At 39.1% G+C, this 27,531-nt stretch overlaps 1 protein-coding gene across 1 annotated transcript in view; it reads right to left on the bottom strand.

Moving 5' to 3' along the window:
* LOC150039333 (phosphatidylinositol 3,4,5-trisphosphate 3-phosphatase TPTE2-like) overlaps nucleotides 1-27,531 on the bottom strand; it is a 32,445-nt gene that overhangs the window by 1,574 nt on the left and 3,340 nt on the right. The window contains exons 2-10 of the mRNA XM_090327825.1: nucleotides 27,027-27,087; nucleotides 25,857-25,938; nucleotides 25,668-25,756; nucleotides 14,813-14,874; nucleotides 12,639-12,719; nucleotides 9,575-9,680; nucleotides 5,485-5,573; nucleotides 3,301-3,393; nucleotides 1,585-1,655 (exon numbers count right to left, since the gene is read on the bottom strand). Of these exons, the coding sequence (XP_090183951.1) occupies nucleotides 1,585-1,655; nucleotides 3,301-3,393; nucleotides 5,485-5,573; nucleotides 9,575-9,680; nucleotides 12,639-12,719; nucleotides 14,813-14,874; nucleotides 25,668-25,756; nucleotides 25,857-25,938; nucleotides 27,027-27,087 (734 nt within the window). The remainder of the gene's footprint in view (nucleotides 1-1,584; nucleotides 1,656-3,300; nucleotides 3,394-5,484; nucleotides 5,574-9,574; nucleotides 9,681-12,638; nucleotides 12,720-14,812; nucleotides 14,875-25,667; nucleotides 25,757-25,856; nucleotides 25,939-27,026; nucleotides 27,088-27,531) is intronic.

The raw sequence follows: 27,531 nt of genomic DNA, 5'->3' as shown, positions 1-27,531 counted from the left end.
ATCCTTTAGCAAGAACCAGTTTGACAAGAAGCAACAAGTAAACACCCTGCCTTTGTCGAGGACTTTGCTCAAGAGACAGCTGGACACGTAGGAAAATTGATAGAATTTTTCCTTTAAATGCAGAGTTTACTCTTTCCAAAATCAAATTGTATGTGAGTTACAAATCTGTAGAAATGAGGCTTTCTTGCTGTTGTCTTAATAGATTTGAGGTATTATCAGGCCCAGTTCAGATTTCAAGAGAAGTCTGGCACTGGATGTAACCAATACTATCCAGCACCACTTCTGGCTTTTTCTATGTATGTGGTACCGAGGAATCAAACCTGGGTCTTTGTGCATGTTAGACAAGCACTCTCACACTAGGACAAACTCATGGCCCAAGGTCTTCATTCTCCTCTCTCTCTCTCTCTGTCTCTCTCTGTCTCTCTCTCTGTCTCTCTCTGTCTCTCTCTCTGTCTCTCTCTGTCTCTCTCTGTCTCTCTGTCTCTCTCTGTCTCTCTGTCTTTGTCTCTCTCTCTCTGTCTCTCTCTCTCTCTCTCTCTCTCTCTCTCTCTCTCTCTCTCTCTCTCTCTCTCTCTCTCTCTTGGTGGGTCATGGGGCCTGAGTGTTGTCCCTGAGATCTACAACCCAAGAATAACACCCTACCCTTAACTCAACCCCTATTTCCCTTTTCTAGAGGTTAATTGGAGATAAGAGTCTTAGGTCCTTTAGTGCCCAGGGTGGCTTTGAGCCTTAATCTTTTTTTTTTTTGCCAGTCCTGGGCTTGAGCTCAGGGCCTGAGCACTGTCGTTGGACTTTCTCAAGGCTAGAGCTCTACCACTTGAGCCTCAGCACCACTTCCGGCTTTTTTGTATGTATGTGGCACCAAGGAATCGAACCCGGGTCTTCGTGCATGCTAGGCAAGCACTTTAACCACTAGGCCAAAATCCCGGCCCTTGAGCCTTAATCTTCAGATCAGGCTCTTGAGTAGCTAGGATAATAGGCCTGAGCCACCTCCCCCAGCTCCAAGGTCTTCATATCTATCCTCACACTTTTATGATGACATGGCAACAGTCATTTCTGCCTTGATGTGAGTGATCTAAAAAGTGTTTTTCTTTTTACCACCACAGGTCAATACTCCTGAAAACTGAGTCTTTGTAGGTTCAGGAATGAGTTTCTAGATAAAGTAGTAGGTTCTCAGCAATAATACATCATTCAGTCATGAGAAAACCTTTTCAAAGGGGAGGTTAACCAAACAATGCTTTTGAAATTGTTAATACTTCTCAGGCCTTAAAACTTCTGTCCTACATGGAAATGTGCCTACAGCAGAAGAAAGCCAGCTAAAGCCTCCTTAGACTAATCCCACCAATCATGACCTAATAAAGTGACATCCACCTAGACCTTTCTATATTCCAGGAACCGGGTAGATGTACACTTTGTGAGAGAACTTGATCATTACTATGATCTGGGTAATTGCCTCTTCACTGACACATTGCCTTGTGGTAGGGGATAGGAAATGTTTGCTTAAGCAATTCTTTATTTTTGTAGAAAATGAGCTTAGTATAGTAGGCAAAGGAATTGCCAATCTGTCTTACAATCTGTCCTTACCTGTTTTTCTCTATGAGAGATGTATGGAACCACATGAAGAATGCACAGTCATCATAATAGTTAGGAAGCTTCTAAAAACACATGATTAAAGAAAGAGGTGATTTGTATAATAAAATGGATACCACAATGAAACCTCCCATGGAAAACCTGCTAAGGTCACACCTGGCCCTCAAGAGAATGTTATTTGCTTCTAAGGTTGCCTTGTGTCCCTCCACTGTCAGGTATCAGTTTCCCCTGGATGGCTCCCCTCCATCCACTGGCCCTGCAAGATGTGCTGCCTTTCCCTTCTCTGTCATAAACTGCTTCTCTTATTCACTGTGTTGTGTTTTCATGCTTTGTTGGTGACTTATGTAATAAGCATATACAACCTGCTCTATTCAGGGTTTTCCTAGAGTGATTAATTTGGTAGAAAGTCAAAACACAACAAGTCAGACAGCAGCTATAGGTCATCTGTCAGTACAAACAAGTTTCCTGTGAGGAGGATCCATGGTCACCAGTGGGACAATTAGACATGAAGCCACTCCCCACCAGGGTAAACAATCATCCTGTGAAAGACACACTGTACAGCATCCACAGCCATTTCACCTGGAGCTCCATCACAACAAAGCTGGAATGTATGGTCCTGTCCAGAGACAGAGTCCTTGAGAGTCAGCCCAAAGACATAGAACTCACATCTATTTCCATAACTGACAGCTAGTTTGAATAATTAGGCATCAATATTGGTGATGGCTAGTTACACAAGAAGCTGAGATCTGGAGGATCAAAGTCAGCCATGGCAAAAAGTAAAATATTGTTTCCACGTTAACCAGCAAACAAACAGGGCTGGAGGCATGACTTGAGTGATAGATGTTTAGCCAAGCAAGTAAACCAAGCAAAAATCCAAACCAAAGTATGGCCAAAAACAAAACAAACCAGTAATCAATAATTTCCTCATTTTTCACAAGCATGCCATCCCATCTTAACCCTTAATAATCACAAAACTAGCTCTCATCAAGACCCCCTGCACCAGGGGAAAAAACCACAGTGTTTGTTTAGAGACACTAGCTAAGCAAGAATTCACAGTGGTTCTGTTATCCAAGGGGAAACATTGAAATGGAGAGACTTCCCCGGTGGTCACTTGCTTCAACATTCACATTCACATCTCAGTACCTAAGACTGCTCAGCAGTGAGCAAGCAGGTAATGAAGGAGGGCATACAGAACACATGGAAGTTCTTACTGAGAGTAGGAATAGATGATTTCATAGAAAATCATTACAGTCATATATGACACTCAGACATGACATGTACGGCTGATCCATTAAAATTACACAGTCATACTAATGATAGCAAGTCAATAGATAATTATGGACAGGAAAGTAAAATCTCCCTCACATTTGGTAAACACACTGATCATGGCGTGTTTAAAGGATAGACAAGATAACTGTAATTACTCTTATGGAAAGTCAACAATGTCGGTTTCTTTTTAGCATCTTTGCTTTCATACTTTTCTCATTTGATAAGTAACAGATATCAGTTGCTTACAATTCAGAAGAAAGTGATCAGAAATATTTTAAATATATACAAGAAATCCTGATGACTTTGTTTTGTGTTTTCCTCCCCTTCCCGAGACATGCATTTTTATCTGTCCTTTCTATTGTAGGGAACTGCAGCAAAGGAAATCGCAAACCCAGACCAAACAAAAGAGCATACAATCATGCAGGATACTTGAGGACTCACCGAAGAAGAAAATTTTACTTTTACATCATCACATAAGTCCGGACAGTTGGGCACCAAAAAGATTGCTCTATTTGTATCAATATCATGGACAACCTGTTAATGAACACATGGAATTAGGAACTCAAAGTGTTGCCAACGATTAGTATTCTTTTTCACTCATGAAATCATCCTTAATCCATTATATACTCATAATTTCATAGCTCGGTAATTTCATATAGAAAATAGCAGTAATTTTTTCTGAAGTGGTAAAGGTACTGGGCTCCAAATGTTTGATAGCTATCTTAAGACTGCACTTGAGAAGCAAAGTATTCATTTTTGACAAGTGTCTTTTTGTTTATTGTAATGTATAGAGGGATTACAGTTATATTCACCAGATAGTAGGTGTCTTACTTCTCACACATTGATACCACCTCTCATGGTTTTGTCCCCATTTTCCTCCCCCAACACCTCTCCCAATCATATTGTTTCCCCACTTCTCTTTCCTATTTTAAATAATCAAATAAACATACATACAATATACCAGGTCACAAAGTCAGATACAGTAACAATATGAGATTAACCAGAAGGAAACTAAACAGAAGAGGAATAACGGAGTGCATTAAGAGCCACAATCACACAAGATAAAGCTCTTGTTTCAATATCCTAGAGATCCTTTCATTTAGTCTCATCCTATATGACCAGGAGTTTCTAATGTAATACACATTACTGTTCTATGTGAATCATCCGATTTTTATATTCTTTTAAGGATGCGCTTTTAACTTCAGTCTGAAACAGTATATTGATGTTCAAGAAGCAATGAATAATTGACCCCACTTTCATGACAAATATTATGTTGCTGATGAGGTCAATGAGCACAAACAGGTCAAGTTTGGGGATTAACAACTATGAAATCATCCCATGTATTACTCTGATATTCATATACCATCATAGAATAAGAAGAAAGCTATGCTAGGCTTCAAGAAACATACCCACAGAAGACTCTCACATGATTTTCAAGTTTTCAGGAAGTTTTCTACATACAGAACAATATGAAAATAATATATTGTTTTCAAGCTTTATAAGGAAGTGTGCAAGTGTGTCCTATGGTAGGGCAGTATACAGCAGAAAGTTTGAATAACAAAGCATATTCTAGAAAGTAGAATTTCAGTTGGTCATTGGAGGATTTTAATAAAGGAGGAATAATATAGGCCTGAGAAGAGAAACCAGCAAAAATATCAATGAAACTGAGAATTTTATTCCGTGTGCCAAACAGATGAGTCAGTCTTCTCTAATGGGAATTTGTAGGTCCAGATATTGATGGAAATAGCTTGGCTACACTAGGGTTGTTATGTATTCAGAGCTTAAAATCCAGGAAAATAAGAATAAATATGGGCTAAGAATTGATGGGATCAGTGTCCTATGTGACAAAGTGGTTTGAAAATGGTCACTTTTTACACTGATTTGATAACTCATAGATTAGAGATTAAATTCAAATATATTACCTAAACCTCACAACACACTACACTTGTGTGCATGTACAGAAGTTACAACAGGAACCTGGGAATCATTCTGAAAGCTTCCTTTGGGATTAAAAAGGAAATTTGCCAATTTCTCCTACAAAAGGTGCACAGTCTTGAGAATTTCTTGAACATTTCAGAAATGGCTTTGGTAAAGAGGCATCTCCTCAGTCCATATGCTGTCTCTACTGATCTCAAGGTGACAGCCAACAAAACATCTCAATGACAGTCACTGAGCCCATTGCTGAGTGGACAGATTCTGCATCACTCTTTGAACCTATGACTTTCCACTTCCACAAGTGCCAAGGTGACCTTCAAGAACACTGCATTTGAGAATCAGAGCTTTGTAATACATGATCAAAATGATCAAAAGGAAGATCATATGGCAAATACTGACATGATGTATGTATTTAAAGCCTCGAGTAATTCCTGGGGACATTCTTAGCATTTGTGGGCACAAGTGAATTCGAAGCAGCAGTAAACTGAAGCACATTTGACAATATCTTTCAGAACCTGTTTGGAACAAGGCTCTGCTTTGCATCTGAACTAAGCAATGCCAACTGGAATGGTGACAGAGGGCAAGAGCTGTCTCTTTTTGGTGAGTGTTACTTTGGGGAAGACCATCATGCCACTTGACTGGGAGCTTTGAAACAAACATGAGAATTCTCATTTATGAGCTTTGGCTCACCGTGCAGGTTTGGCGAGTACAAGTAAATACAGTCTTGTGCTGCATTATTATTTCAATTTTCAGGTCTGCTCCATTACCTTCTCCTACTCCTGCATAAAAGTGAAAAAGAAAACGTATATGTTTGTTAGAGTACAGAGCAAAATGTCTTGCCAGTTGACTCAATGGAGAATAAAGAGAGAAAATATTGGCCATCTAAGGTTGTGGGTTTAGTTAATCATTTGATCTTGCATAGAATTTGTCCTTTACAAATGGTTTCTGCCTCTTAAAGCAGTTCACAATATTGCAAAGAAAGAGAAAAATCATTATATCTTAATCTTCTACAAGATAAATTCTTACTACATCACCATTCCAGGAAAAAAAAAATATTGGGAGCTTCCAGAATTCCTTGCTTATGAAATGCTACCTTTAGAGTTCTATAATAATAATCTAAATTTAATTTTCTCTAAGTCAAATTTATAAATCAATATCAAGGATAATATTGGTCAGGTATACCCAAACAATTCTGTTTGTGTACATTAGAGACAAATAGTTCTATGCCATTTTAACTTATACTTTTAGTATCTTAGGTGGTTACACAAATGGGTTTACATTAACCAATCAGTTTATAAGTACAATATATCTTGATGGATATATCAACCCCTATCCTATCTTCTCCATTTCCCTAGGTTCATAGGATATATGTTGTTAAATATTATGGCTGCATTCCCCTATTCTCTCCACATTAATCTAAATTCCTCCTCTATATAGACATAAAAACCTATGACTCTATAGACATAATGTTTTATTTCATAAATTAATGTGTTTCTATGACATACAAACCTTAGCTTCATTGTGATTAAGTTCTAAATACTAAGTCCCAGTGACTGTAAATAAAGATTGCCTCCTTGAACACTTGTATGTTGAACTTGTCATTTAAAATATGATGTAAAAATCAACGTTAATAAATTCTTTTTTTTTAAAAAAAGAAAAGGTTAAAAAAAAAACTAATGGGTTGTCAGCCTGACAAAATGAGTGTGCTCAGGAAAAGCAACCAGGGAATCATTGGGAAAATTCACCGAAGTCAGGCCTTAGGTTTAGCTTCTTTAACCAGTTTGTGCAGAAATTTGCAGGCAACCCAGCAGGAGGTGTGACATTCCATTGGAGTTACTGAGAGATGAAACTGCTGCCACATATTCTGTTCTGCCTGATTCTACCACCACCCCACAGCCGTTTCCTGAGAGGACTGGAACCAAAAACTCTTGGTGATGGGACATTCTGTGCTAAACTCAAAGTCCCCTAGTTGGTTCCAGCCATTATGGTGACTCTGGATGGGTGAATTTTCCATTCAGTGCTGAACAGCCTAGATGAGGGAGATGCTAAATGGGTATGAGGACTATGGGTCCCCCAGAGGAACCATAATCCCCACCCGAGGGATATGCATCTACCGTTGACAGGTGTAAGCATTTGCATGAGGTGCAGCTAAGACTGCGAGGAGACAGCCTAAACAGCCATCAGTCTCGGGGTCTCCTGAGGGACACGCCCAATAGCATGGAGGTTGGCATCTATGAAAACCATTCCCCCGCAAATAGATGCTTGGCCTCAGCAGATAGACAGATACATGAGCCAGTGGGTCTTGCTTCTTGCTCAACATGGCCTCCATTCTAGGAATCAGGGCCTCTGTCCCCCCTCTCAGGTTAATGCCTACCATAATTCAGATATTGCCTAAATCCTTGCCCCTCACTTATTTCAAGATGACGGGAGGAGATCGGGGTCATTCTCCCCCTCCCTGAATTCTTACTGTAAGAATGTGCTTGCATCTTGTAAGTAGGTCACTAAGCAACACATGCCTGCTTGCGTTGATATGCAAACATCCTACTACCTGGCCTCTACCCCAAGCAAACATCCTACTACCGGACCCCCTCCCCCGAGCAGTTCCTATACCCCAATCCCTCTCCTGAAGAGGCATATAAACCCTTGTGTGAAAAATAAAATTGGCAGCTTGATCAGGATGCTTGTCTTGCTGCCTTCTTCATGTCTCCTATCCCTTTCATTCCTCCCTCTAGGTTCTTGGCCCTAGTTGATGTCCTGCTGGATGGGACACTCTTTCACTTTGGAATATTTATAATTAATTGGGGATAAGTGTTTTCTATCTGGGTTGGCTTCAAACCACAATCCTCAGTTCTCAGCCTCCTAAGTAGCTAGGATAACCAACGTGAACCCAGGGTGTGTGACCTTTTCCTCAGTTCAAATGGCCCCTCTTCCTTTAGCCTTTCCTCCAAGATCTGGTTTCAGAGTCCACAATGAATTTTTCCTTTCAACCTTGCCTATTTCATATTAACATGAAGCATGTCTGATTGGGTTTTCATCTTGCCTTGTTTTGGTGTCTCTTAATTTCATGGAACAAACACTATCATCAGAAAGATTTCTGATGGAAACATGGCTTTTGCTGCACTCTCCTCTCCCTTGTTCCAGTTGTCCAACTGCTTTCTACTGATATCCTCTAACAATAAGCCACTGAAATGCACAAGTACAATGTGCTAAGCCTTTATTTTCCTCACATTTAAACAATTTACATCACACAAAGGAATTTCATCCTTGAAAAATACAGGCAAAGCTGGGCTCAGTGGCTTCCATAGTAACCATAGCTCCTTAGTGTCTGAGATCTGAGGATCAAGGTTCAAAGCCAGCCTGGGCACAAAAGGACCCGAGACTCTTATCTCCATCTAACCTCCAGAAAACAGGAAGTGGGGCTTGGCTCAAGGGTACTGCAGAGCTTAGGGACAACACCCAGGAAGAGGGGTAGGGTCGTAGCCTTGAGCTGAAGAGTTCAGGTACAACTCACAGGTTGGGCTGGAAACCCATGATCCCCCCATGCACCCACCGACAAAATGCAGACAAAATGAAGTGAAAATTCTCTGTCTCACCTTCTTCTACATGTTTAGGTTTCTAGCTCTAAATAAATAACCTCTTTCACTATTTTTCTAGGCCAGCCTGTGTAAAGAGAGACTTCATCTAGGAAAAGAGTAGAGCGGCCCAAGCCTGTAGTCCCACTTGTGGGAAGACTGAGATGGAGAACCCAGGGGAAAACTTTGGAGAACTGGGTGGTCTGTGCCAGTCTTTCCAGCAATATTGGGAAGTCTAATCTAGACAGTCTGATTTCTTGGAAACAGCACCAACTTGGCAGTTGCTAGAGGAGTCTAGTAGAAGAACAAGTTCTCCAAACCTGTTCTATGTCCATGGAGATTCAGGTGTGAGTGTCAAACAAGGGCGATCAGGGGAATCAAAGTGCTGCCCTCTAGGAACCTTGTCTGTACTACCTAAACCTGGCCTGCAACAGAGTCTAACTTTTGTATTTGTAAGTAGCAGAGTTTGAAGTCTGGGTCTTGAACCTGCTCAGCTTGTCTAGCTGACACTCTATCACTTGAGGCATGCCCCCATTTTGCTTTTTTTGGTTGCAATTGGAGACTCAGAGTGGCTTGGGATGGCTTCAAACTGTGGTCCTCCACATGTCAGCCTTCTCAGTAAGGAGGCTTTTAGGTAAAGAGCCTTGAGAACCCCTGCATTGTAGTTGGTTTTTTAAAATCTAAGCACTTATTTGTCTTTTCTGCTCACAACCCCAGCTGAATGCTAGCATATGACCTGGCCAAAGGTGGCAACAAATAAAATAAGGCATCCTGATGGAGAAGATAGTGAGGAGATGCTTAGAGGAGGAGGAAAGAGAGAAAAGACTATAGTTCTGAGAAGAAAGGGCCGCTGGAAGGACTGGCCAAGAAAATGAGGCAGGGCCAGCAATGCTGAGATGAACCATGAAGGAGAAATGAGTCTGAGAAAGAAGGATTCTACTGGGTTCTTTAATCTTCTCTTCTATGAAAAAAATCTATCCTAGGTTGAGACAAGAACATCGAGAACAGAACGCAAGGGGTAGAACCTCCCCTCAAGTGGAAATGGGCAAGGGAATAAGAGAGGCATCTAAGGAGAGCTCAAGAGGGAGAAGGTCACATGCATTGACACTTAGCTGTGATGTAGGATCATTTGCATAACATAAGCAAAACCCTCCCAAATAGTGGATCGCACATCCTCTTGTCTTCTCCTTCCTTTCTAAAGCACTTACCTTGGATGGAGTAAATCACAAATTTCACAATTTTAAGAGGTTTTTTCACTGGCATTTCCCAGTTCAACACATTCTTCAAGATGTCAAAGTAGTGGACATAGCGACTCTGTAAAGCAACAAAAGCCTCCACTTTAGTGGGAATGCCAGATGTAAAGTCAGTATCCTAATCTCCTTCTCTTTTTCAGCTTGTGAACAGCAGTAAGAAAGGAAGACAACATTTAGGGCTGGGAGTTTGGCCTAGTGGTTAAAGTGCTTGCCTAGCATGCATGAAGACCCGGGTTCGATTCCTCGGTACCACATACATAGAAAAAAGCCGGAAGTGGTGCTGAGGCTCAAGTGGTAGAGCTCTAACCTTGAGAAAGTGCTCAGGCCTTGAGCTCAAGCCCATGACTGGCAAAAAAAAGAAAGGAAGACAACATTTAGAATGAGCCCTTACATTATCAACATTCTTATGTATTTTCCTCATTGTGGAAAAAGAGCCCAGCTGAGACTTGCAGACAGTAACATGGAAAGAAGAAGCCCTTGCTTCTAGGCTTGCTTATGACCATGAGAACAGTGAAGGTGCTGAAACAGCGATGACAAAATCTGTTGTCATGCACTAGAGAAAGGACTATGGTTTGGGAGATAGTTCCTCATCAGGAGGAATGACATCTCCACTTAGCTGCACTAGATGATTCTGTACCATTAGTTAGGGGTCCTCTACAGAGAAGAGATTCTTTATCTACCTTTTTCTCCAATAGGTTTTTTTTTTTGGTAAGGGAACCTTTCAATACTCTGGCTCCTAGCAAGTTGCTCAAAGAGGATTTCTTAGAATTCTCTTTGAGAAACTCCAGATGTCTGATGATGAACCAACTGAGAAGAGTTCATAAAGTGAACTGCCACATTTCCAATTAGCAAAAGCACTTGTACTGCATGCGAGTGGCTGATGTCTGTAATCCAAGCTACTCAGGAGGCAGAAGCTGAGAGGACTGAAGAATAATGCCAGCCAGGGCTGAAAACTTTGAGATAATCCATCTCTATATACTTAGCCAGAAGTTGAGCTAGAGATCTAGCTCACCTGGTAAAGTGCCACTTGTGAAGAGTTCAAGCCTACTGAGCACCAGGCCACTGAGTTTAAGCCCCAGGATGGGCAAACAATGAAAGGGCAATAGTGAGAAAGATGCCTGAAAATGCAATAGGGCAATGCAAGATGCAATAGGGCAGTGCTGTACCACTTCGCATCTCCAACTCAGGCTGTTTTGGTTCTTTATTAGAACTAAGAATGAAAGGATTTCCTGCCAGGGCTGGCTTTGAAACACCATTCTCAAATCTCAGCCTGTATCTAGAAATACAGACAGGTGCCAGTCATCAGTGTCGGGTAGATGCTTTGCAGTTGTTGGATTTTTTTTTAAGAGTGCATATGTTGGGTGTCATGCCAAACTTCTTGTGAGGTAAAAGGACCTGATGAGTAGAATTTCCTTCAAAGTAATCCTGGTTGAGGAAAGAAGAGTAGGAAGGGTGACCCAGGGTTTGAGAAGAGTGGGGAAGGAATAAACAAAGCATTACTGTAGGTTGGGATGATTATTGCAGAATACACTGTATGGTTCCATCTTTGTGTGTTAGAATTTGGATATGAAATGTGCACTTAAAAGGCTCATAGATGGAAGGCTTGATCCCCAGTATACCAGCAGCGTTCAGAGATGGGTATGGGGAAGTAATTATATTATGAGGCTTTTGACTTTATCCACAGATTCATTTGTTGAGGGCTTCCTAAATTTAAAGCATTAGTAGGAGGTGGGGAAAATGTTAGGAGTTGGGGCCTCATGAAACCAAAGAAGTCACTGGAAGGATGGATCATGTCGCAAACCCTTCCTTCTCCTCAGCTTCCTTGGAACCTTGAGGTGAGCAATCCTTCTCCACAATACCCGCCTCCATGACATGATTGTTCAGTGTCAGTGTAGGCCCAAAGCAATGGGATCAAGTGGCCTTAAAGGAAATCCTGAAACTGTGAGCCTAAATGAATCTTTCCCCACTTTAAGTTCTTTGGTCAGTTATTTTTTTTTATAGTGACCAATACTCCAATCCAATATAATTGGGATTTTTCATATTTTCATAATAAAGTATTATCAGAGGAAAATAGGACAACAGTGGATAGTTTAAACAATGTTAAGAATATGGAATGAAAGAATATGATAATGTCTGCTGGAACAAGATTTGTAAAATACTTATTTTCCCAGTTCATTCTGTTTTCTTCTTTCATACTCCCATTATCTCTGTGTGTCTTTATCTCTCATTCTTGGTCTGAGGATCTCTCATTCTTTCTCTTCTCTGCACTCTTCTTTCCCCTACACTGGGGTCATCACAAAACCATCCTGGCAGTGTTCTAAAGACCTTGAATTGCTCATTGCCTTAGCAAAAACTGGTGAAGGATCCAATCTCTCTTTCTAGGGAAACCAATGGCTAGTAGATCATCTACTAGCCAGAGATCATCTTCAGGCATCAGAAAACCTTAGATATTTGACCTTCCTTTTTGGGAGGGGACTCAATTCCAGAAGCTGTAGGGAATAAAGAATAAGAAATGGAATGTGTGATGCTCTGTTGAGAACTGTTGGGAGCCAGAGTGGAATCAAACTGTACCTTGATTTGCATCAGACAATTGCTTTATTGTCTTATGGTTTTCTGGCCTTATTCTGTTTAAATGACCTGAGATTTACCATATGAATGTAACACCTGGAAGTTCCCTGGTTTCAAGAAGGGATATAAGCCTTGAGTTGAGGATAAACGGGGCTGCAGTCTTTACCTGGGCTGCAGACCTACCAACCCCATGTGTTTGTCTCTCTTCTATTTTTTCCAGTCCCTGCCCCGTATTTCAGGAACCCCAATTTGCTGCCGGTAGGCCCCGGCAGAGAACCAAGCCAAGTAGCCTATGAGACTACAGATGTGGGCCTCCAAAGATCAGGAAATGGTTAGGAGTCACAAGTCCTCTGCCATCATTGATTGTTAAAGAAGGGTTACAGATGCGACCAGGCTAAATGTGCCACTAACATCTCCCCATAAATAACTTTTTGTGAAAAGAGAAACTTACTTGGGAAGGAGTTTCTACACCTTGAAACTGACTGCTCACATTTCTGTCAGTTCTGCGCTCCCTGAAGTATTCAAGGCTGTCCTACAGAAAAGGGGTTAATACAATCACAGTGCTTATCTGTCCTCTTTGGACAGAGCTACTTATGAACTTTCTTAGTTCCTAGGTTTTAAGTGGCTAAGATTACAGGCACAAGTCTACAATGCCCACCTTTCCTTTGATTCTTTTAAAAATTACTTTATTATTTTTTGAGAGGTCTTTCTAGCTCCTTTGCCAAATTACTGATTAGCTCATTAGTTTTGGGGAGATGTTAATTTTTGACCTTCTTGTATATTTTGGATATTAGGACTTTGTCAGATATATTGCTGGTAAAGATCTACCAGTCTGTTGGCTGTCTTTTTAGTTTAGCACCTATGTTCTTTGCTGTGCAGAAAATTTTTATTTTGATATAATCACATTTGTCAAGTCTCTCCTACTTTCTGTGGCCTTGCCACTATTTCCAAAAAGTTCCTGCCTATGCCTATCAGTTCTAATATTTCTCCTACTCCAACTTGCAATAGTTTCAATGTTTCAGGCCTGACTTTGAGGTCTTTAAATTCATTTGAGTTGATATTGGTGCATGGTGATAAACAAGGATCCAATAATAATTTTCTACATATGGAAGTCCTAATACCAATTATTGAAAAGACTATATTTTTCCATCACACATTTTTATTGTGCCTAATTTCTATATATATATATATATATATATATATATATATATATATATATATATATATATATATATATATATATATTAGGATGCTGGAGGGGATGTGGCCAGGAGGGATCATTATTACACAGTTGGTGGGAGTGCAAACTCATTCAAGAATTATGGCAGCTCCTCAAAAGACTAAACATAGAGTTCCCCTATGACCCAGCAATTCCACTACTTGGCATTTACCCAACCGTCCAGAAACAAGGACATACTAAAGCTACTAGCACAACGATGTTCACTGCAGCACTATTTACCATAGCAAAGATATGGAACCAACTCTGATACCCTTCGATTGATGAGTGGATCAACAAGATGTGGTATTTTTACACAATAGAATTCTATGCTGCTGTCAGAAAGAATGACATCACTCCATTTGGAAGGAAATGGAAAGACTTAGAAAAAAATCATATTAAGTGAAGTAAGTCAGACTCAAAGGAACATATACTCAATGGTTTCACCTATTTGTCATAATCAGTAGAAACCTTGGGCTCTCCTAGCAGCGATTTACAATAGAGCAAAACCTAGATACATAAGGACATACAGTATGTCGCTAAATGAAAGGACCTATAGGAAATAGAAACAAAAGCCATAAAATGAGTGATTGTTGTACTATGTTATCTCCCATTTCTTTTGCTGTCCCTTGGTTATCTCATATTTTTATAGTATTTCACTTTGTTATCTGATATATTGTATATATGCCTATTTGGTTATTTGAAATTGGATAGGAAAGGGGCAAAAACAAGATGAGGGTGGGAGTGGGGGGAGGGAAATGGGGACCAAGACTTGAGAAAGGGTATCAATGTATGTGAAGTAATGCACCTTCTATCTGGCGAAAGTAATGTAACCCTCCTATTAAGTACAATAAAAAATATTTTTAAAACTCATTATAAAGGTGTTGTACAGAGAGGCTACAATTACATAAGTCAGTTAATGAGGATATAGCTTTTTAGAAAACGTTGATTCTTATTTCTTAAATACGGAATTACAAAGTCATGTCTATATCCTACAACATTAAAGAAATGGTAGGAAGGAAGTAGTGGGTGGAGATGGAGGGAGGAGAATGATGAACGAGTGACCTTACTCACAATGCACTGAATTCTCAAACTGCTTTTTTGAATGGCAACTACTTATAGATGGTAAAAAATATACCTTAAAATGCTGTTCTTCTTAGTAATTCTGAATTTGGACATTCCCTCGCATTTGTGTCTCACTGCTCTCACTATAGGCTTGGCCCAGAACAAGAATACAAGGGTACAAGTCCAGTAAATAACTGCATATTAAACAAGGCTGCATTAATCCAGGCTTTCACTTTCACTTAATCACCATGAGCTAAGCATTTCCTTAATATTGTACCATGAATGCTTCAGAACTAGCAAATTCAATACATATAAAAGACTAAGTATCAAAACCTTTTTCCTACCTTTGCGGTTAAAAACGTGCCAGTGGCAAGAAGTAGAATAGATATCATTGTGCCTGTTCGTCCTAGAAAAGAGCAGAAATGAGTTCAAGAAACCTTTGTTCCAGTGTAAAAATACACTCACAAATACTCATTTGGTATTGGTACTGTTTCTTCTGAAGTGTTGCTGTCTCAAAATTTCCAATTGAGAAATATTAAGACTTTATTTTTCATTAATGTAATGAAAAGAACGCTGGCCCTCATGTATAATTCCAGATTCCCAGGTGGGAAGATCAGGATGGTTGTGATTCCAACCAGCTTAGGCAAAATAAACAGGACCTCATTCTCAACCAGCAAGATGGGCCGGGTGCTTCACATCTACAGCCCTCATTGGGTGGGAGACATAGAAATGGGTTTCAGACTGATGCCAGCTCAGGAAAATGTAGGAGGTACTTTCTCTAAAAAAAGCATTGAAGCAAAACAGAGCTGGGCATATACCTGAAGTGGGAGAATGCTGGCCAAGCACGTGCCAGGTGCTGAGTGCAAATGCAAGCAGGAACCCACATTACCAACTAGAATTGTAGTCCCTATGTAACTGCATTATTTGAATTGTATTGTGAACATTTGCAAACATAAGAATGTAGAGAGACAAGCATAATGAATACGCATATTCCTATTCCTCAGATTATATAATTCTAAGTATTTTGCTGTAGTGTTCTTGCTTACTTTCTACCTCAGCTTACATGCCTGCTTTTCTCTCTTCTCCCTCTCTCTTTGCCTCTGCCTGTGTGTGTGTGTGTGTGTGTGTGTGTGTGTGTGTGATAGTGTTTTGTAGCAAATATATTGACAATTATAGCAAATCCTTGACTTCTTCCTGCTTCAAATCACTCATCCTCTAAGTCTCTTCTGTTACCTTCTACTTTTATCTTAGTTTTGTCCTACAAAATTTAAGTTTGAAAATGTGTTCTTTTCTCTTTCTATATTCATCCTTATAATCTAATTTTTAACATACCCTTTCACCTGAAAAGTACACATTTTTCATCTATTCTTTAAACATTTTTTTCCACTGGAGGAAGAACAGATTTATTATCTTCATGTACAGAGAAATCAACATTGCACATCTAACCCAGTTTAGTAGCCAGTTCCTTAGCCTTTGCCTTTTCCAGCTTGCCAATTTGAGTCACATATTTTGGACTGAGGACGTGCCTTCCCAGTGAGGATGGATCTCATCGTGAGCTTCAACTCATGAACTCCTTTGGCTTCTTTTGATCAAGAGAAGGTACTCTACCAATTCAGTCATATTATCTCTACTTCTAGCCTTTTGTTTGTTAAACAGAGACAACCATCTTAGGGATTTTTTTTTTGCCTGGGTTGCCACAAATCTCACATTCCTGAGTAGCATGGGTTACCAGTGCCTGGTTGAAACTTTCACAAGGGCAAAAACAAAGTATCTTAAATGCCAAGTGAGAAGTCATTCATGTTGAGGTCTGGTTCTCAGAAGATATGCAAATGGCTAATTGATACTTAAAGAAATGTTCAACTTCTTTAACCATAAAGAAAATACAAATAGAATCTGTGCTGATTTCATCACACCAAGGCAGAATGGAAGTCATAAAATAAAACAATAGCAAAGGCTGGCAAGTATGGAGCAGAAAGGTGAGAATGAACTATATTAGTATACGGTTGGTTGGTTTGAAATTAGTCTATCCACTAGAGAAATCAGTATGGAGGGTCTTCTTCAAAACACTAATCATAGACTTACTTTGTAAGTTTTATAGGTCTTATAAGTTACAAGGTAACTTCTCATTTTATAGAATATCTTGTTTGTGACTTTGGATGTGGTGAGCTCTGTGTGTGTGTGCTGTGTGTGTGTGTGTGTGTGTGTGTGTGTGTGTGTGTGTGTGTGTGTGTGTGTTTCATACGTTTTACTACAGAAAAATCTCAAACCAACAATTTAATGGTACAATTTAAAATGCTGGAAAAAAGAGTACCAAACCCAACCAAAACTAGTAGAAGGAAACAAATTATTAAAAGTAAAGCAGAATCAAATGAATTAAGAATCCAAAAAACCCCAGAATCCACAAACAAGGAGTTGGTTCTTGGAAAAAATTAACAAAACTGACAGACCCTTACCAAATCAGATCAAAAAATGAAGGGAGAACACCTAAATAAACAAAATTATAGACAAGAAGGGCAATATAACAACAGAAATTACCAATATCCAGAGCATCCCAAGGGATTACTTGTCAAATCTTCATGCCAACAAATTTGAAAATCTAGAAGAGATGGACGAATTTCCAGCAAATATTGAAATAATCAAACTAAACCATGAAGATCTAAATCTACTAAACAGACCCACTTCAAGTAATGAAATAGAAAAAGCAATAAGAGTCTATAGGATTCTTTAAATACAGAATCATGTCATCTGCAAAGTGGGATAGACTATACTCCCAAGCTCCTTGAGCTGATTCAAAACTTAGGAAGAGTAGCAGGCTATAAAATCAACCCTCAAAAATCAACTGCCTTCCTTTACGCCAACAGTGAGAGGAACGAGGCAATAATCAGGAAAGAAACTCCTTTCACAATAGCTTCAAAAAAAAATAAAGTACCTATGTTGTCTCTCATCTCCTTTGCTGTCCCTTGGTTATCTCATATTGGTATAGTATCTCACTTTGTTATCTGATATATTGAATTTATTTGTATTTGGGTATTTGAAATTTGATAGGGAAGGGGGGAAAACCAAGACGGGTGGGGGGTGTTGGGGGGGGAGGGAAACGGGTACCAAGACATGTGAAAGGGTATCTGGCAAATATCATGTAACCCTTTTACTAATTACAATAAAAAAATAAAAAATAAAAAAATAAAGTACCTAGGAATTAGCTTAACTAAGAATGTAAAGGACCTTTTTGACGAAAACTTTAAAACCCTAAAAAAGGAAATTAAAGCAGAACTAAGGAAATGGAAAAACCTCCCATGCTCCTGGATTGGAAGAATCAACATTGTGAAAATGACAATCTTGCCAAGAGCTATCTACAAATTCAACGCAATACCCATCAATATCCCAATGTCATTCTTTAAAGAAATAGAAAATGCAATCCAAAATTTCATATGGAATAATAAAAGACCCTGTATAGCAAAAACACTTCTTAGCAGAAAGAACAGCGCTGGAGGAATTTCATTTCCAAACTTTAGACTCTATTACAGAGCTATAGTTCTCAAAACAGCTTGGTACTGGCACAGGAACAGGCCTGAAGACCAATGGAATAGAACTGAGGACCAAGATATTAAACCACAGACCTATGGCCACCTAATCTTTGACAAGGGAGCCAAAAAAATAGAATGGAAGAAAGACAGCCTCTTCAACAAGTTGTGCTGGCAGAACTGGTTAAGCACCTGCAGAAAACTAAAGCTGGATCCTTCGTTGTCACCTTGCACTAGAATTAACTCCAAATGGATCAAAGACCTGGAGGTAAAAGCTGACACACTGAAAACATTACAGGAAGGAATAGGAGATACACTAGGCCTCCTTGGCACAGGTCGAAACTTTCTTAATAAGGACCAAGAATCACAACAAATCAGAGAAAGGCTGGATAAGTGGGACTGCATTAAACTGCAGAGCTTTTGTATGACAAAGGACATAGCTAGTAAACTAATCAGGAAGCCTACAGAGTGGGAGAAGATCTTCACCAACCAAACAACGGACAAAGGCCTCATATCTAAAATATATCAACAACTGAAAAAATTGAATCACTCCAAAACTAATCTCCAAAGTAACAACCGTCCCATTAAAAAAATGGGCCAAAGACTTAAAGAGAGTCTTCTCTGAAGAAGAAACAAAAATGGCCTATAGATACATGAAGAAATGCTCAACATCTCTGGTCATAAAAGAAATGCAAATCAAAACAACTCTAAGATTCCACCTCACTCCAGTTAGAATGGCCAGGATCAGGAAAACGAATAACAACAGATGCTGGAGGGGATGTGGCCAGGAGGGATCACTACTACACTGTTGGTGGGAGTGCAAACTCGTTGAACCACTATGGAAAGCAGTGTGGCAGTGCCTCAAAAGGCTAAACATAGAACTCCCCTTTGACCCAGCAATTCCACTACTTGGCATTTACCCAACCATCCAAAAACAAGGACATACTAAATCCACTGGCACAACAATGTTCATTGCAGCACTATTCACCATAGCAAAGATATGGAACCAACCCAGATGTCCCTCAGTTGATGAGTGGATCAACAAGTTGTGGTATTTGTACACAATGGAATTCTATGCTGCTGTCAGAAAGAATGACATCACCCCGTTTGTTAGGAAATGGAAAGACTTAGAAAAAGTCATATTAAGTGAAGTAAGCCAGACTCAAAGGAACTTAGGCTCAATGGTTTCCCTCATTCGTCATAACCAGTAGAAACCTTGGGCTCTACTAGCAGAGATCTGCAATAGAGCAAAATCTTGATACATAAGGCCATATAATGTGAAGCTAATTGAAAGGACCTCCAGGATATTGAAACAAAAGCCATATAATGAATAATTGTTGTCCTTAATGTACTATGTTGTCTCTCATCTCCTTTGCTATCCCTTGGTTATCTCATATTGGTATAGTATCTCACTTTGTTATCTGATATATTGAATTTATTTGTATTTGGATATTTGAAATTTGATAGGGAAGGGGGGAAAACCAAGATGGGAGGGGGTGTGGGGGGGGAGGGAAATGGGTACCAAGACATGTGAAAGGGTACCAATGTATGTGAATTAATGCACCTTCTATCTGGCAAATATCATGTAACCCTTTTACTAATTACAATAAAAAACAACAACAAAAAAGCAATAAGAGACCTCTCATCCAAGAATAGCCCAGGACCTGAAGGATTCATAGCTGAAATCTCTAAGGCCTTCAAAGAAGAGCTCACACCAATACTCCCCAAAATCTTCAATGAAGTTAAAAGTGAAGGCTCTCTACCAAACACATTCTATGAAACCAGCTTAACCCTCATGTCAAAATGAGACAGGAACTCATCAAAGAAAGAGAACCAGAGACCCAGTTCTTTAATAAATATTGATGCAAAACTGCTCAACAAAATATTGGCCGATCAACTTCAACAACTCATCAAAAAATTATACACTGTGATCAAACAGGACTGATCACCGGGATCCAAAGCTGGTTCAATACATGCTAGTGGGTTAATATAATTCATCAAATGAAAAGTAGCAAGGACAACAATCACATGATCATCTAAATAGATGTAGACAAGGCATTTAACAAGATCCAACACCCCTTGATGCAAAAAGTTCTGGAGAAAGTAGGAATCATGGAACATTCCTCAGTATAATCTTACACGACCACCCTACAAACTAGCATAAAAGTAAATGGAGAAAAGGTAAAGCCATTTCCTCTGAAATCAGGAATGATACAAGGATGCCCACTTTCTCCACTCCTGTTCAATACAGTATTAGAATTCCTAGCCAGAGCAATAAGGCAAGAGCCAAACATAAAGGAAATTGAAATAGGGAAGGAGGAAGTGAAACTTTCTCTCTTTGCAGATGACATGATTCTTTTTTTCCATACATCTTTTATTGTAATTGATAGAAGGGTTACATTATATTTATCAGATAAAAAGTGCATTACTTCACAAACTTTGATACCATTCTCATGTCATGGTCCCCATTTCCCTCCCCCATTCCCCCATTCATCTTGATTTCCTCCCTTCCCTATCCAATTTCAAATGACCAGTTAAGTATATATAAAATATATCAGATAACAAGGTGAAATATTGTAATAATATGAGATAACCAAGGGACAGCAAAAGAGATGAGACATAACATGGTACATTAAGGACAACAATCACTCATTATATGGCTTTTGTTTCTACATCCTGGAGGTGATTACTAGATTTTGTTCTATTGTAAATCTCTGCTAGGAGAGCCCAAGGTTTCTACTGATTATGACAAATGAGGGAAACCATTGAGCATATGTTCCTTTGAGTCTGGCTTACTTCACTTAATATGATTTTTTCTAAGTCTTTCCATTACCTTACAAGTGGGACAATGTCATTATTTCTGACCTCAGCATAGAATTCCATTGTGTATAAACACCACATCATCTTGTTGATCCACTCATCAACTGAGGGACATCTGGTTTGGTTCCATATCTTTGCTATGGTAAATAGTGCTGCGATGAACATTGTTGGGTTCGTGGATTTAGTATGTCCTTGTTTCTGGACAATTGGGTAAATGCCAAGTGGTGGAATTGCTGGATCATGGGGTGATCTATGTTTAGTCTTTTGAGGAGCTGCCAAACTGCTTTCCATAGTGGTTGAACAAGTTTGCACTCCCAATAACAGTGTAGTAGTGATCCCTCCTGGCCACATCCCCTCCAGCATCAGTTGTTATTAGATTTCTTGATCCTGGCCATTGTAACTAGAGTGAGGTAGAATTTTAGAATTGTTTTGATTTGCATTTCTTTTATGACCAGAGATATTGAGCATTTCTTCATGTGTCTATAGGCCATTGTTATTTCTTCTTCAGAGAAGACTCTCTTTAAGTCTTTGGCCCATCTTTTAATGGGATGGTTGTTAATTTGGAGATTAGTTTTGGAGTCATTCAATTTTTTGAGCTGCTGATATATTTTAGATTTGAGGTCCCCAAAATACAAAACAAAACAAAACAAAATTAAACTAAATCATAGACAAGAATGCAAATATCACAGCAGAAATTACCAAGGTACAGAACATCATAATGGAATACATCTCTAACTTTATGCCAACAAATTTGAGGATCTAAAAGAGATGAATGAATTTCTCGCCAATATTAGCATACCCAAGCTGAACCAAGAAGACCTAGTCCAAATAAACGGACCTAGGTCAAGTCCCGAAATAGAAATGGCAATAAGAGACCTCCCATCCAAGAAAAGCCCAGGGCCAGATGAATTCACAGCTGAATTCTATGAGGTCATCAGAACACCAATACTCCTCAAGCTCTTCAATGAAATTGAAAGTGAACACTCTTCTGCCAAACTCATTGTACAAAGCCACCCTAACACTCATCCCAAAACCAGATAGGGACTCATCAAAGAAAGACTCATCTCTTTGATGAATATTGATGCAAAACTGCTCAACAAAATACTGGCCAACCATCTTCAGCAACTCCTCAAACAATTATACACTACGAAAAAAAATTATACACTATGCTCAAACAGGATTCAGCACAGGGGTGCAAAGCTGGTTCAATAGATGCAAGTAAATTCCTATAATTCAACACATCAACAGGAGCAAGGGCCAGAATTCCATGATTGTCTCAACAGATGCAGAAGAGGCATTTGACAAGATCCAACACCCCTTTATGCTAGAAGCTCTGGAGAAACTAGGAATCCATGGAACATTCCTCAGTATAATAAAGGCTGTGTATGACAAACCCACAGCTAGCATTATACTTAGTGGTGAAAAGCTAAAGCCATTTCCACTAAATTCAGGAATGAGACAAGGATGCCCACTCTCTCCACTTCTCTTTAACATAGTATAGAATTCCTAGCCAGAGCAATAAGAAAAGAAGCAAGTAGAAAGGGGATCCAAACAGGGAAAGAGGAAGTGAAACTTGCCCTCTTTGCAAATGACATGATTCTTTATTTAAAGAAATCTATAGATTCTACTTGCAAGTTGCTTGAGCTGATTTGAAACTTTGGCAAGGTAGCAGGGTATAAAATTAACCCTCAAAAATTAACAGCCTTCCTGTATACCAGCAAAGAGGGGATTGGGGCAGCAATCAGGAAAGCAACTCCATTTGCAATAGCCTCAAGGAAAATAAAATACATAGGAATTAATTAACTAAGAATGTAAAGGACATTTATAATGCAAACTTTAAAAACCTGAAAAATGAAATTTAAGCAGATCTGAAGAAATGGATAAACTTCCCAGGCTCCTGAATTGGAAGAATTAACAACATGAAAATGGCAATCCTGCCAAGGGCTATGTACAAATTCAATGCAATAATCATCAATAGCCCAATGTCATTCTTTAATGAAATTGAAGAAGAAATCCACAATATCATATGGAATAATAAAAGACCCTATATAGCAGAAAGAGCAACTCTGAAGGAATATCCATATCAAATTTCAGACTCTATTACAAAGTTACAGTAATCAAAACAACTTGATACAGGCACAAGAATAGGGCAGAGGACCAATGGAATCAAATTGAAGGCCCAAAAATCAACGCACAAACCTATGGCCATTTAATCTTTGATAAGGGAGCCCAAAAAATAGAATGGAAGAAACACAGCCTCTTCAACAAGTGATGCTGGCAGAACTGGTTAAGCACCTCCAGAAAATTAAAGTTGGTACCTTCTATGTCACCCTATACTAGGATTAGTTCCAAATGGATCTTAAAAACTTTACAAGAAGGAATGTGAGATACACTAAGTCCCCCTGGCACAGATCGAAACTTTCTTAATAAAGACCAAACAAGCACAAAAAATTAAATATAGCTAGGACAGAGGGGAATGCATTAAATTGTAGAGCTTCTGTAGGTCAAAGGACATAGGTAGCAGGTTAAATAGAAAGCTCACAGAGTAAGAGAAGATCTTCACTAATCATACAACAGACAAAGGCCTCATATCTAAAATATACCTGTAGCTAAAAAAAAGGAATCATTCCAAAATTAAGCTCCAAAGAAATAACCATTCTATAAAAAGATTGGTCAAGACTTAGAGTCTTCTCGGAAGAAGAAATAAGAATGGCCTATAGACACATGAAGAAATGCTCAACCTCTCCAACCATAAAAGAAATGCAAATCAAAACAACTTTGAGATTCCACCACACTCCAGTTAGAATGGCCATGATCAAGAAATGCAATAACTACAGATGCTGGCTGGGATGTGGCCAGAAGGGATCATTACTACACTGTTGGTGGGAGTGCAAACTCGTTCAACCACTATGGAAGGCAGTGTGGCAGTCCCTCAAAGGGCTAAACATAGATCACCCCATGACCCAGCAATTCCACGACTTGGCATTTACCTAATAGTCCAGAAACAAGGACATACTAAAGCCACTAGCACAACAATGTTCATTGCCACAATATTTACCATAGCAAAGGTATGCAACCAACCCATATGCTCCTCAGTAGAGATTGAAACACCAAGATGTGGTATTTATACACAATGGAATTCTATGCCACCATCAGAAAGAACGACATTACACGATTTGTAAGGAAATGCAAAAAACTTGGAAAAAATCATATTAAGTGAAGTACTGAAAGAAACATAGGCTCAATGGATTCCCATTTGTAATAATTAGTACACATCTAGTTTGCCCCTAGCTGAGGAACACAGTAGCTCAAATCCTACACACATAATGCCATATAGGATGAGGCCAAATTAATGGACTACCAGGACATGGAAACAACAGCTTAATTATAAGTGACTGTTATTGTAATGTATCATGTTCTTCTCTCTACTCTTGTGTTGCCCTTTGGTTAATCTCATATTGTTACAGTATCCCACTTTGTTACCTGGTATATTATCTAGATGTTTACTTGTGTATTTGATAAAAGAGGGGAAAAATCAGGGGAGGGGTTGGGCAGAGGGAAATGGGGACAAAAACATGAGACGGTATATAGATGTGTGAGAAGTTTGGCACGTTCTATCTGGCAAATATAACTGTAACCCCTCTATACATTAAATTTTTAAAAATAAAGTAGATAATCAGCTGAGCAAAGAGGTATATGCTATGGAACCAGAGAATCTCAAAAATGGGTTAAGAAACAACACAAATAGCAAGACAATACATTAACCTTTCCTAAAGCAGGACAAAGAGGGAGGTATGGTGGCCATTTCTGCCATTCAGCACACAGAGGCAAGGGCAGGAAGATAACAAGCTTGAGACTATATAGGAAAATCCTGACTCAATCAAAACCAAACAAATGCTCACAAAACACAAAGCCAGCCAGCCGTAGTGGCTGTATTACTAGCTATTCACATATAGACAATGGGGAGGTTTGTCATTCAAGGCAAGCCCAAATCTATACAAGAATTCTTCTCAAGTAAAAAGTAGAGCATCACAGTATGTATCCATGAACCCAAGTGTGTGAAAAAGTTAAAGAGGGTCACAGTCTAGGCCTTTCTGGATTCAGGATGAAAAGTGAGAACCAATGTGAATAATGACTAAAGCAAACAGGTATGAGGAATGTAAGTGGCTCCAGTAGTAAAGGGCCCCAGGACGTGTGAGGCCTTGGGTTCCGACCATATTAATGCCAAGAAACAATACAAAATCACCCCACACTCCCAAGAATCAAAAGGCAGTGTGGTAGGACACAGTACTTGGAAAGACATTTCTGAAAACGAAACCTTAAAGTGGCCAACAGATTTGTGAAACAATTCTCAATGTCACTAGGTAACAGGGAAGAGCATCTTAAAAGCCCAAGGCGAGAATGCATTTGTTAACTAGCTTCATTCAGCATTCCACATTGTATATAAATAGGAAAGTATTACATTTACATGATACATAAGTGCAGCACTGTCAGCTAAAGAAGAAAAAGGCATCACTGCAAATGAGATACAAATGCAATACCATCCTGAAGTTGAACACTGTTTGGGGGAGGCAGGTATACATGGGTAAACCAAAATGGAAGAAACCCATATAATCAGCAATTAAGGGAAGTAGCTCATTGTCCTCCCTTCTTTACATTAGTTTTTCCTTTGTTCTTCCCTCCCCTTCTCTATTTTCCTTTTAGTATTCTTTGCTTCTTTCATCCTTTAAACACAATATTAATATGTTAGCAATGATGAATCTCTCTGAGGAGTAGCAGTAGGTATCTTCCTACTGCCCATCAATGTTTATTCTCAACTATCTTTTTACAAAGGAGACAGAAAGGAAAGCATCATTACCTTTTCCACCTTTGCAGTGAATTATGATGATGTTGTGAGGATCCTTGGATAACCAGGCAATGACTTCTTTAGCAAATGAAACCATCTCTCTGGTTTAACAAAAATTTTTAGTTAATTAAAATTCATTCCCAAATTTCAAGCCCAGTGAATTTAGTGCTTTTCTGACCATCCGTGTGGCATCAGACTTACTCAAGAGTGGGGACATTGTGATCCTCTATCATTATTCTATGCACATGGTGATGAAAATACTTAGGGTCATAAGACCGTTCGCCTGAAAGAAATGAGATATGTGTCAGAGCTGTATGCCTACTGACATGAAAGTTAGGAACGAAGTTTAAAATTTCTCTTAGGAATTCTTATCTCCTTTCCATTGTTCTAAAAGGATTTTTAACATCACCAGCACAGGCAGACCAGTGGACAAAAAAGCCAAAGAGACATGAAGGACGTTAGGGACAGATTCTTGTCCTTAAAGACTTTTTCATCCCAAGTAATTTAAAATCAACTCATGCTTCATATTCCTTACCTTTAACCTTCTAACAGAGTGATTATTCGATCTTCTAGACTGCATATCCTATCATCCTGCATTCTGCTTATTCTATCTTCTAGACTGCTTATTCTATCATACTACATAGGTACCACTAAGTAGAGGTTAATGGTGCTGTCTAAATGCTCAGTCCCTGAAAATATCATTAAATGTTTATTCTGACAATAAAATGCAATAAAAATGTACCTAAAAATCATGATTGGGAAATCAGGGGACAGTGAAAGGGAGACAAAAACATGAGAAGGGGTATCACGGTTTGAGAAGTAATGTAACCATTACCTAAAAAAATCTAACTGCAACCCTTCTATACATTAACCCTAAATAAAGTACAAAAAAACCCCACACCACCATAAAAAAATCTAGACAGGTGTTAATGTCTAGACAGGAGAAAAACTGAAGACAGACACAGCAGAGAAACTGGGGGCACATTCTTCTCTTTCTTCTGTTTTCTTTTGTCGTTTCTCATCACATGCCTTGTTCTCATCACCAACCCTTTCTGGTGGATCATGGAACATACTTGCTGAATTGTCTGTGATACAATCTGGCATTAAAGGCAGGAAGAGTTGATTGAGCATAAGAGCAGATCTTTCCTGAGCACTTCCTCTGTAAGTCTGCCTCTTTGCTCTCACTGGCCCATCTATTTCTTAGGGAATGTTGTGCTGCCAAGCTCACTTTTCCTACTACACAGCACCAGCGCAATACAGAGATTTCTGATCTGACTTCTTACTACATAATATTTACAATTAAATGAAAGATACCCAAGGTGACTTTCTTACATATCTACAGTAGCAAATATATTAAAGTGATATACATACTACAAAGGTTGTATACAAAATAATGCTCAGGATGTCTGGTGTTGAAGAAACGAGCCACTTCCTAAAAAAGATAAATACATTCATAAACTATATTGTTGAAGGCGGCTCCTTTGTACAACTACTTAAAGATACTAGTAAAACATGCTCTCTACTTTGGAAAACGCTTTTGTCACAGCTTTAATCTTCTGATTTTCTTCTTCTTCAAGTCTGCGAAATGCTTCTTTTGACCTAAGAGTATACACTAGCTCCCCCCTTGTTCTGAAGGACAAAGCAGCCAAACATTCATGCCTTCTAATCCTTGTCTATCTCCAGATAGACCCTCAGATTAAACAGGAAGGTGCTGGAGGCATTAAGGTAGGTATGTTAAATCTGTCCAAGTCTCAGTCTGAATGACCTGCCCTTAGCCTTTGTGTCTGGAGGCCTGGCCAGTGTTTATAGTTCTGGATTTTTCTCTTCAAGATGACAAGAAAAGGCATTGTGTTTGGAAAGCAGTCTGCCTTTTGCA

The sequence above is a fragment of the Megascapheus bottae genome, unplaced genomic scaffold (assembly GCF_031878675.1).
Source record: "Megascapheus bottae isolate mThoBot1 unplaced genomic scaffold, mThoBot2.hap1 HAP1_SCAFFOLD_40, whole genome shotgun sequence".
Classification (NCBI taxonomy): Eukaryota; Metazoa; Chordata; class Mammalia; order Rodentia; family Geomyidae; genus Megascapheus; species Megascapheus bottae.
This window is presented reverse-complemented; position numbering and strand designations above follow the sequence as displayed.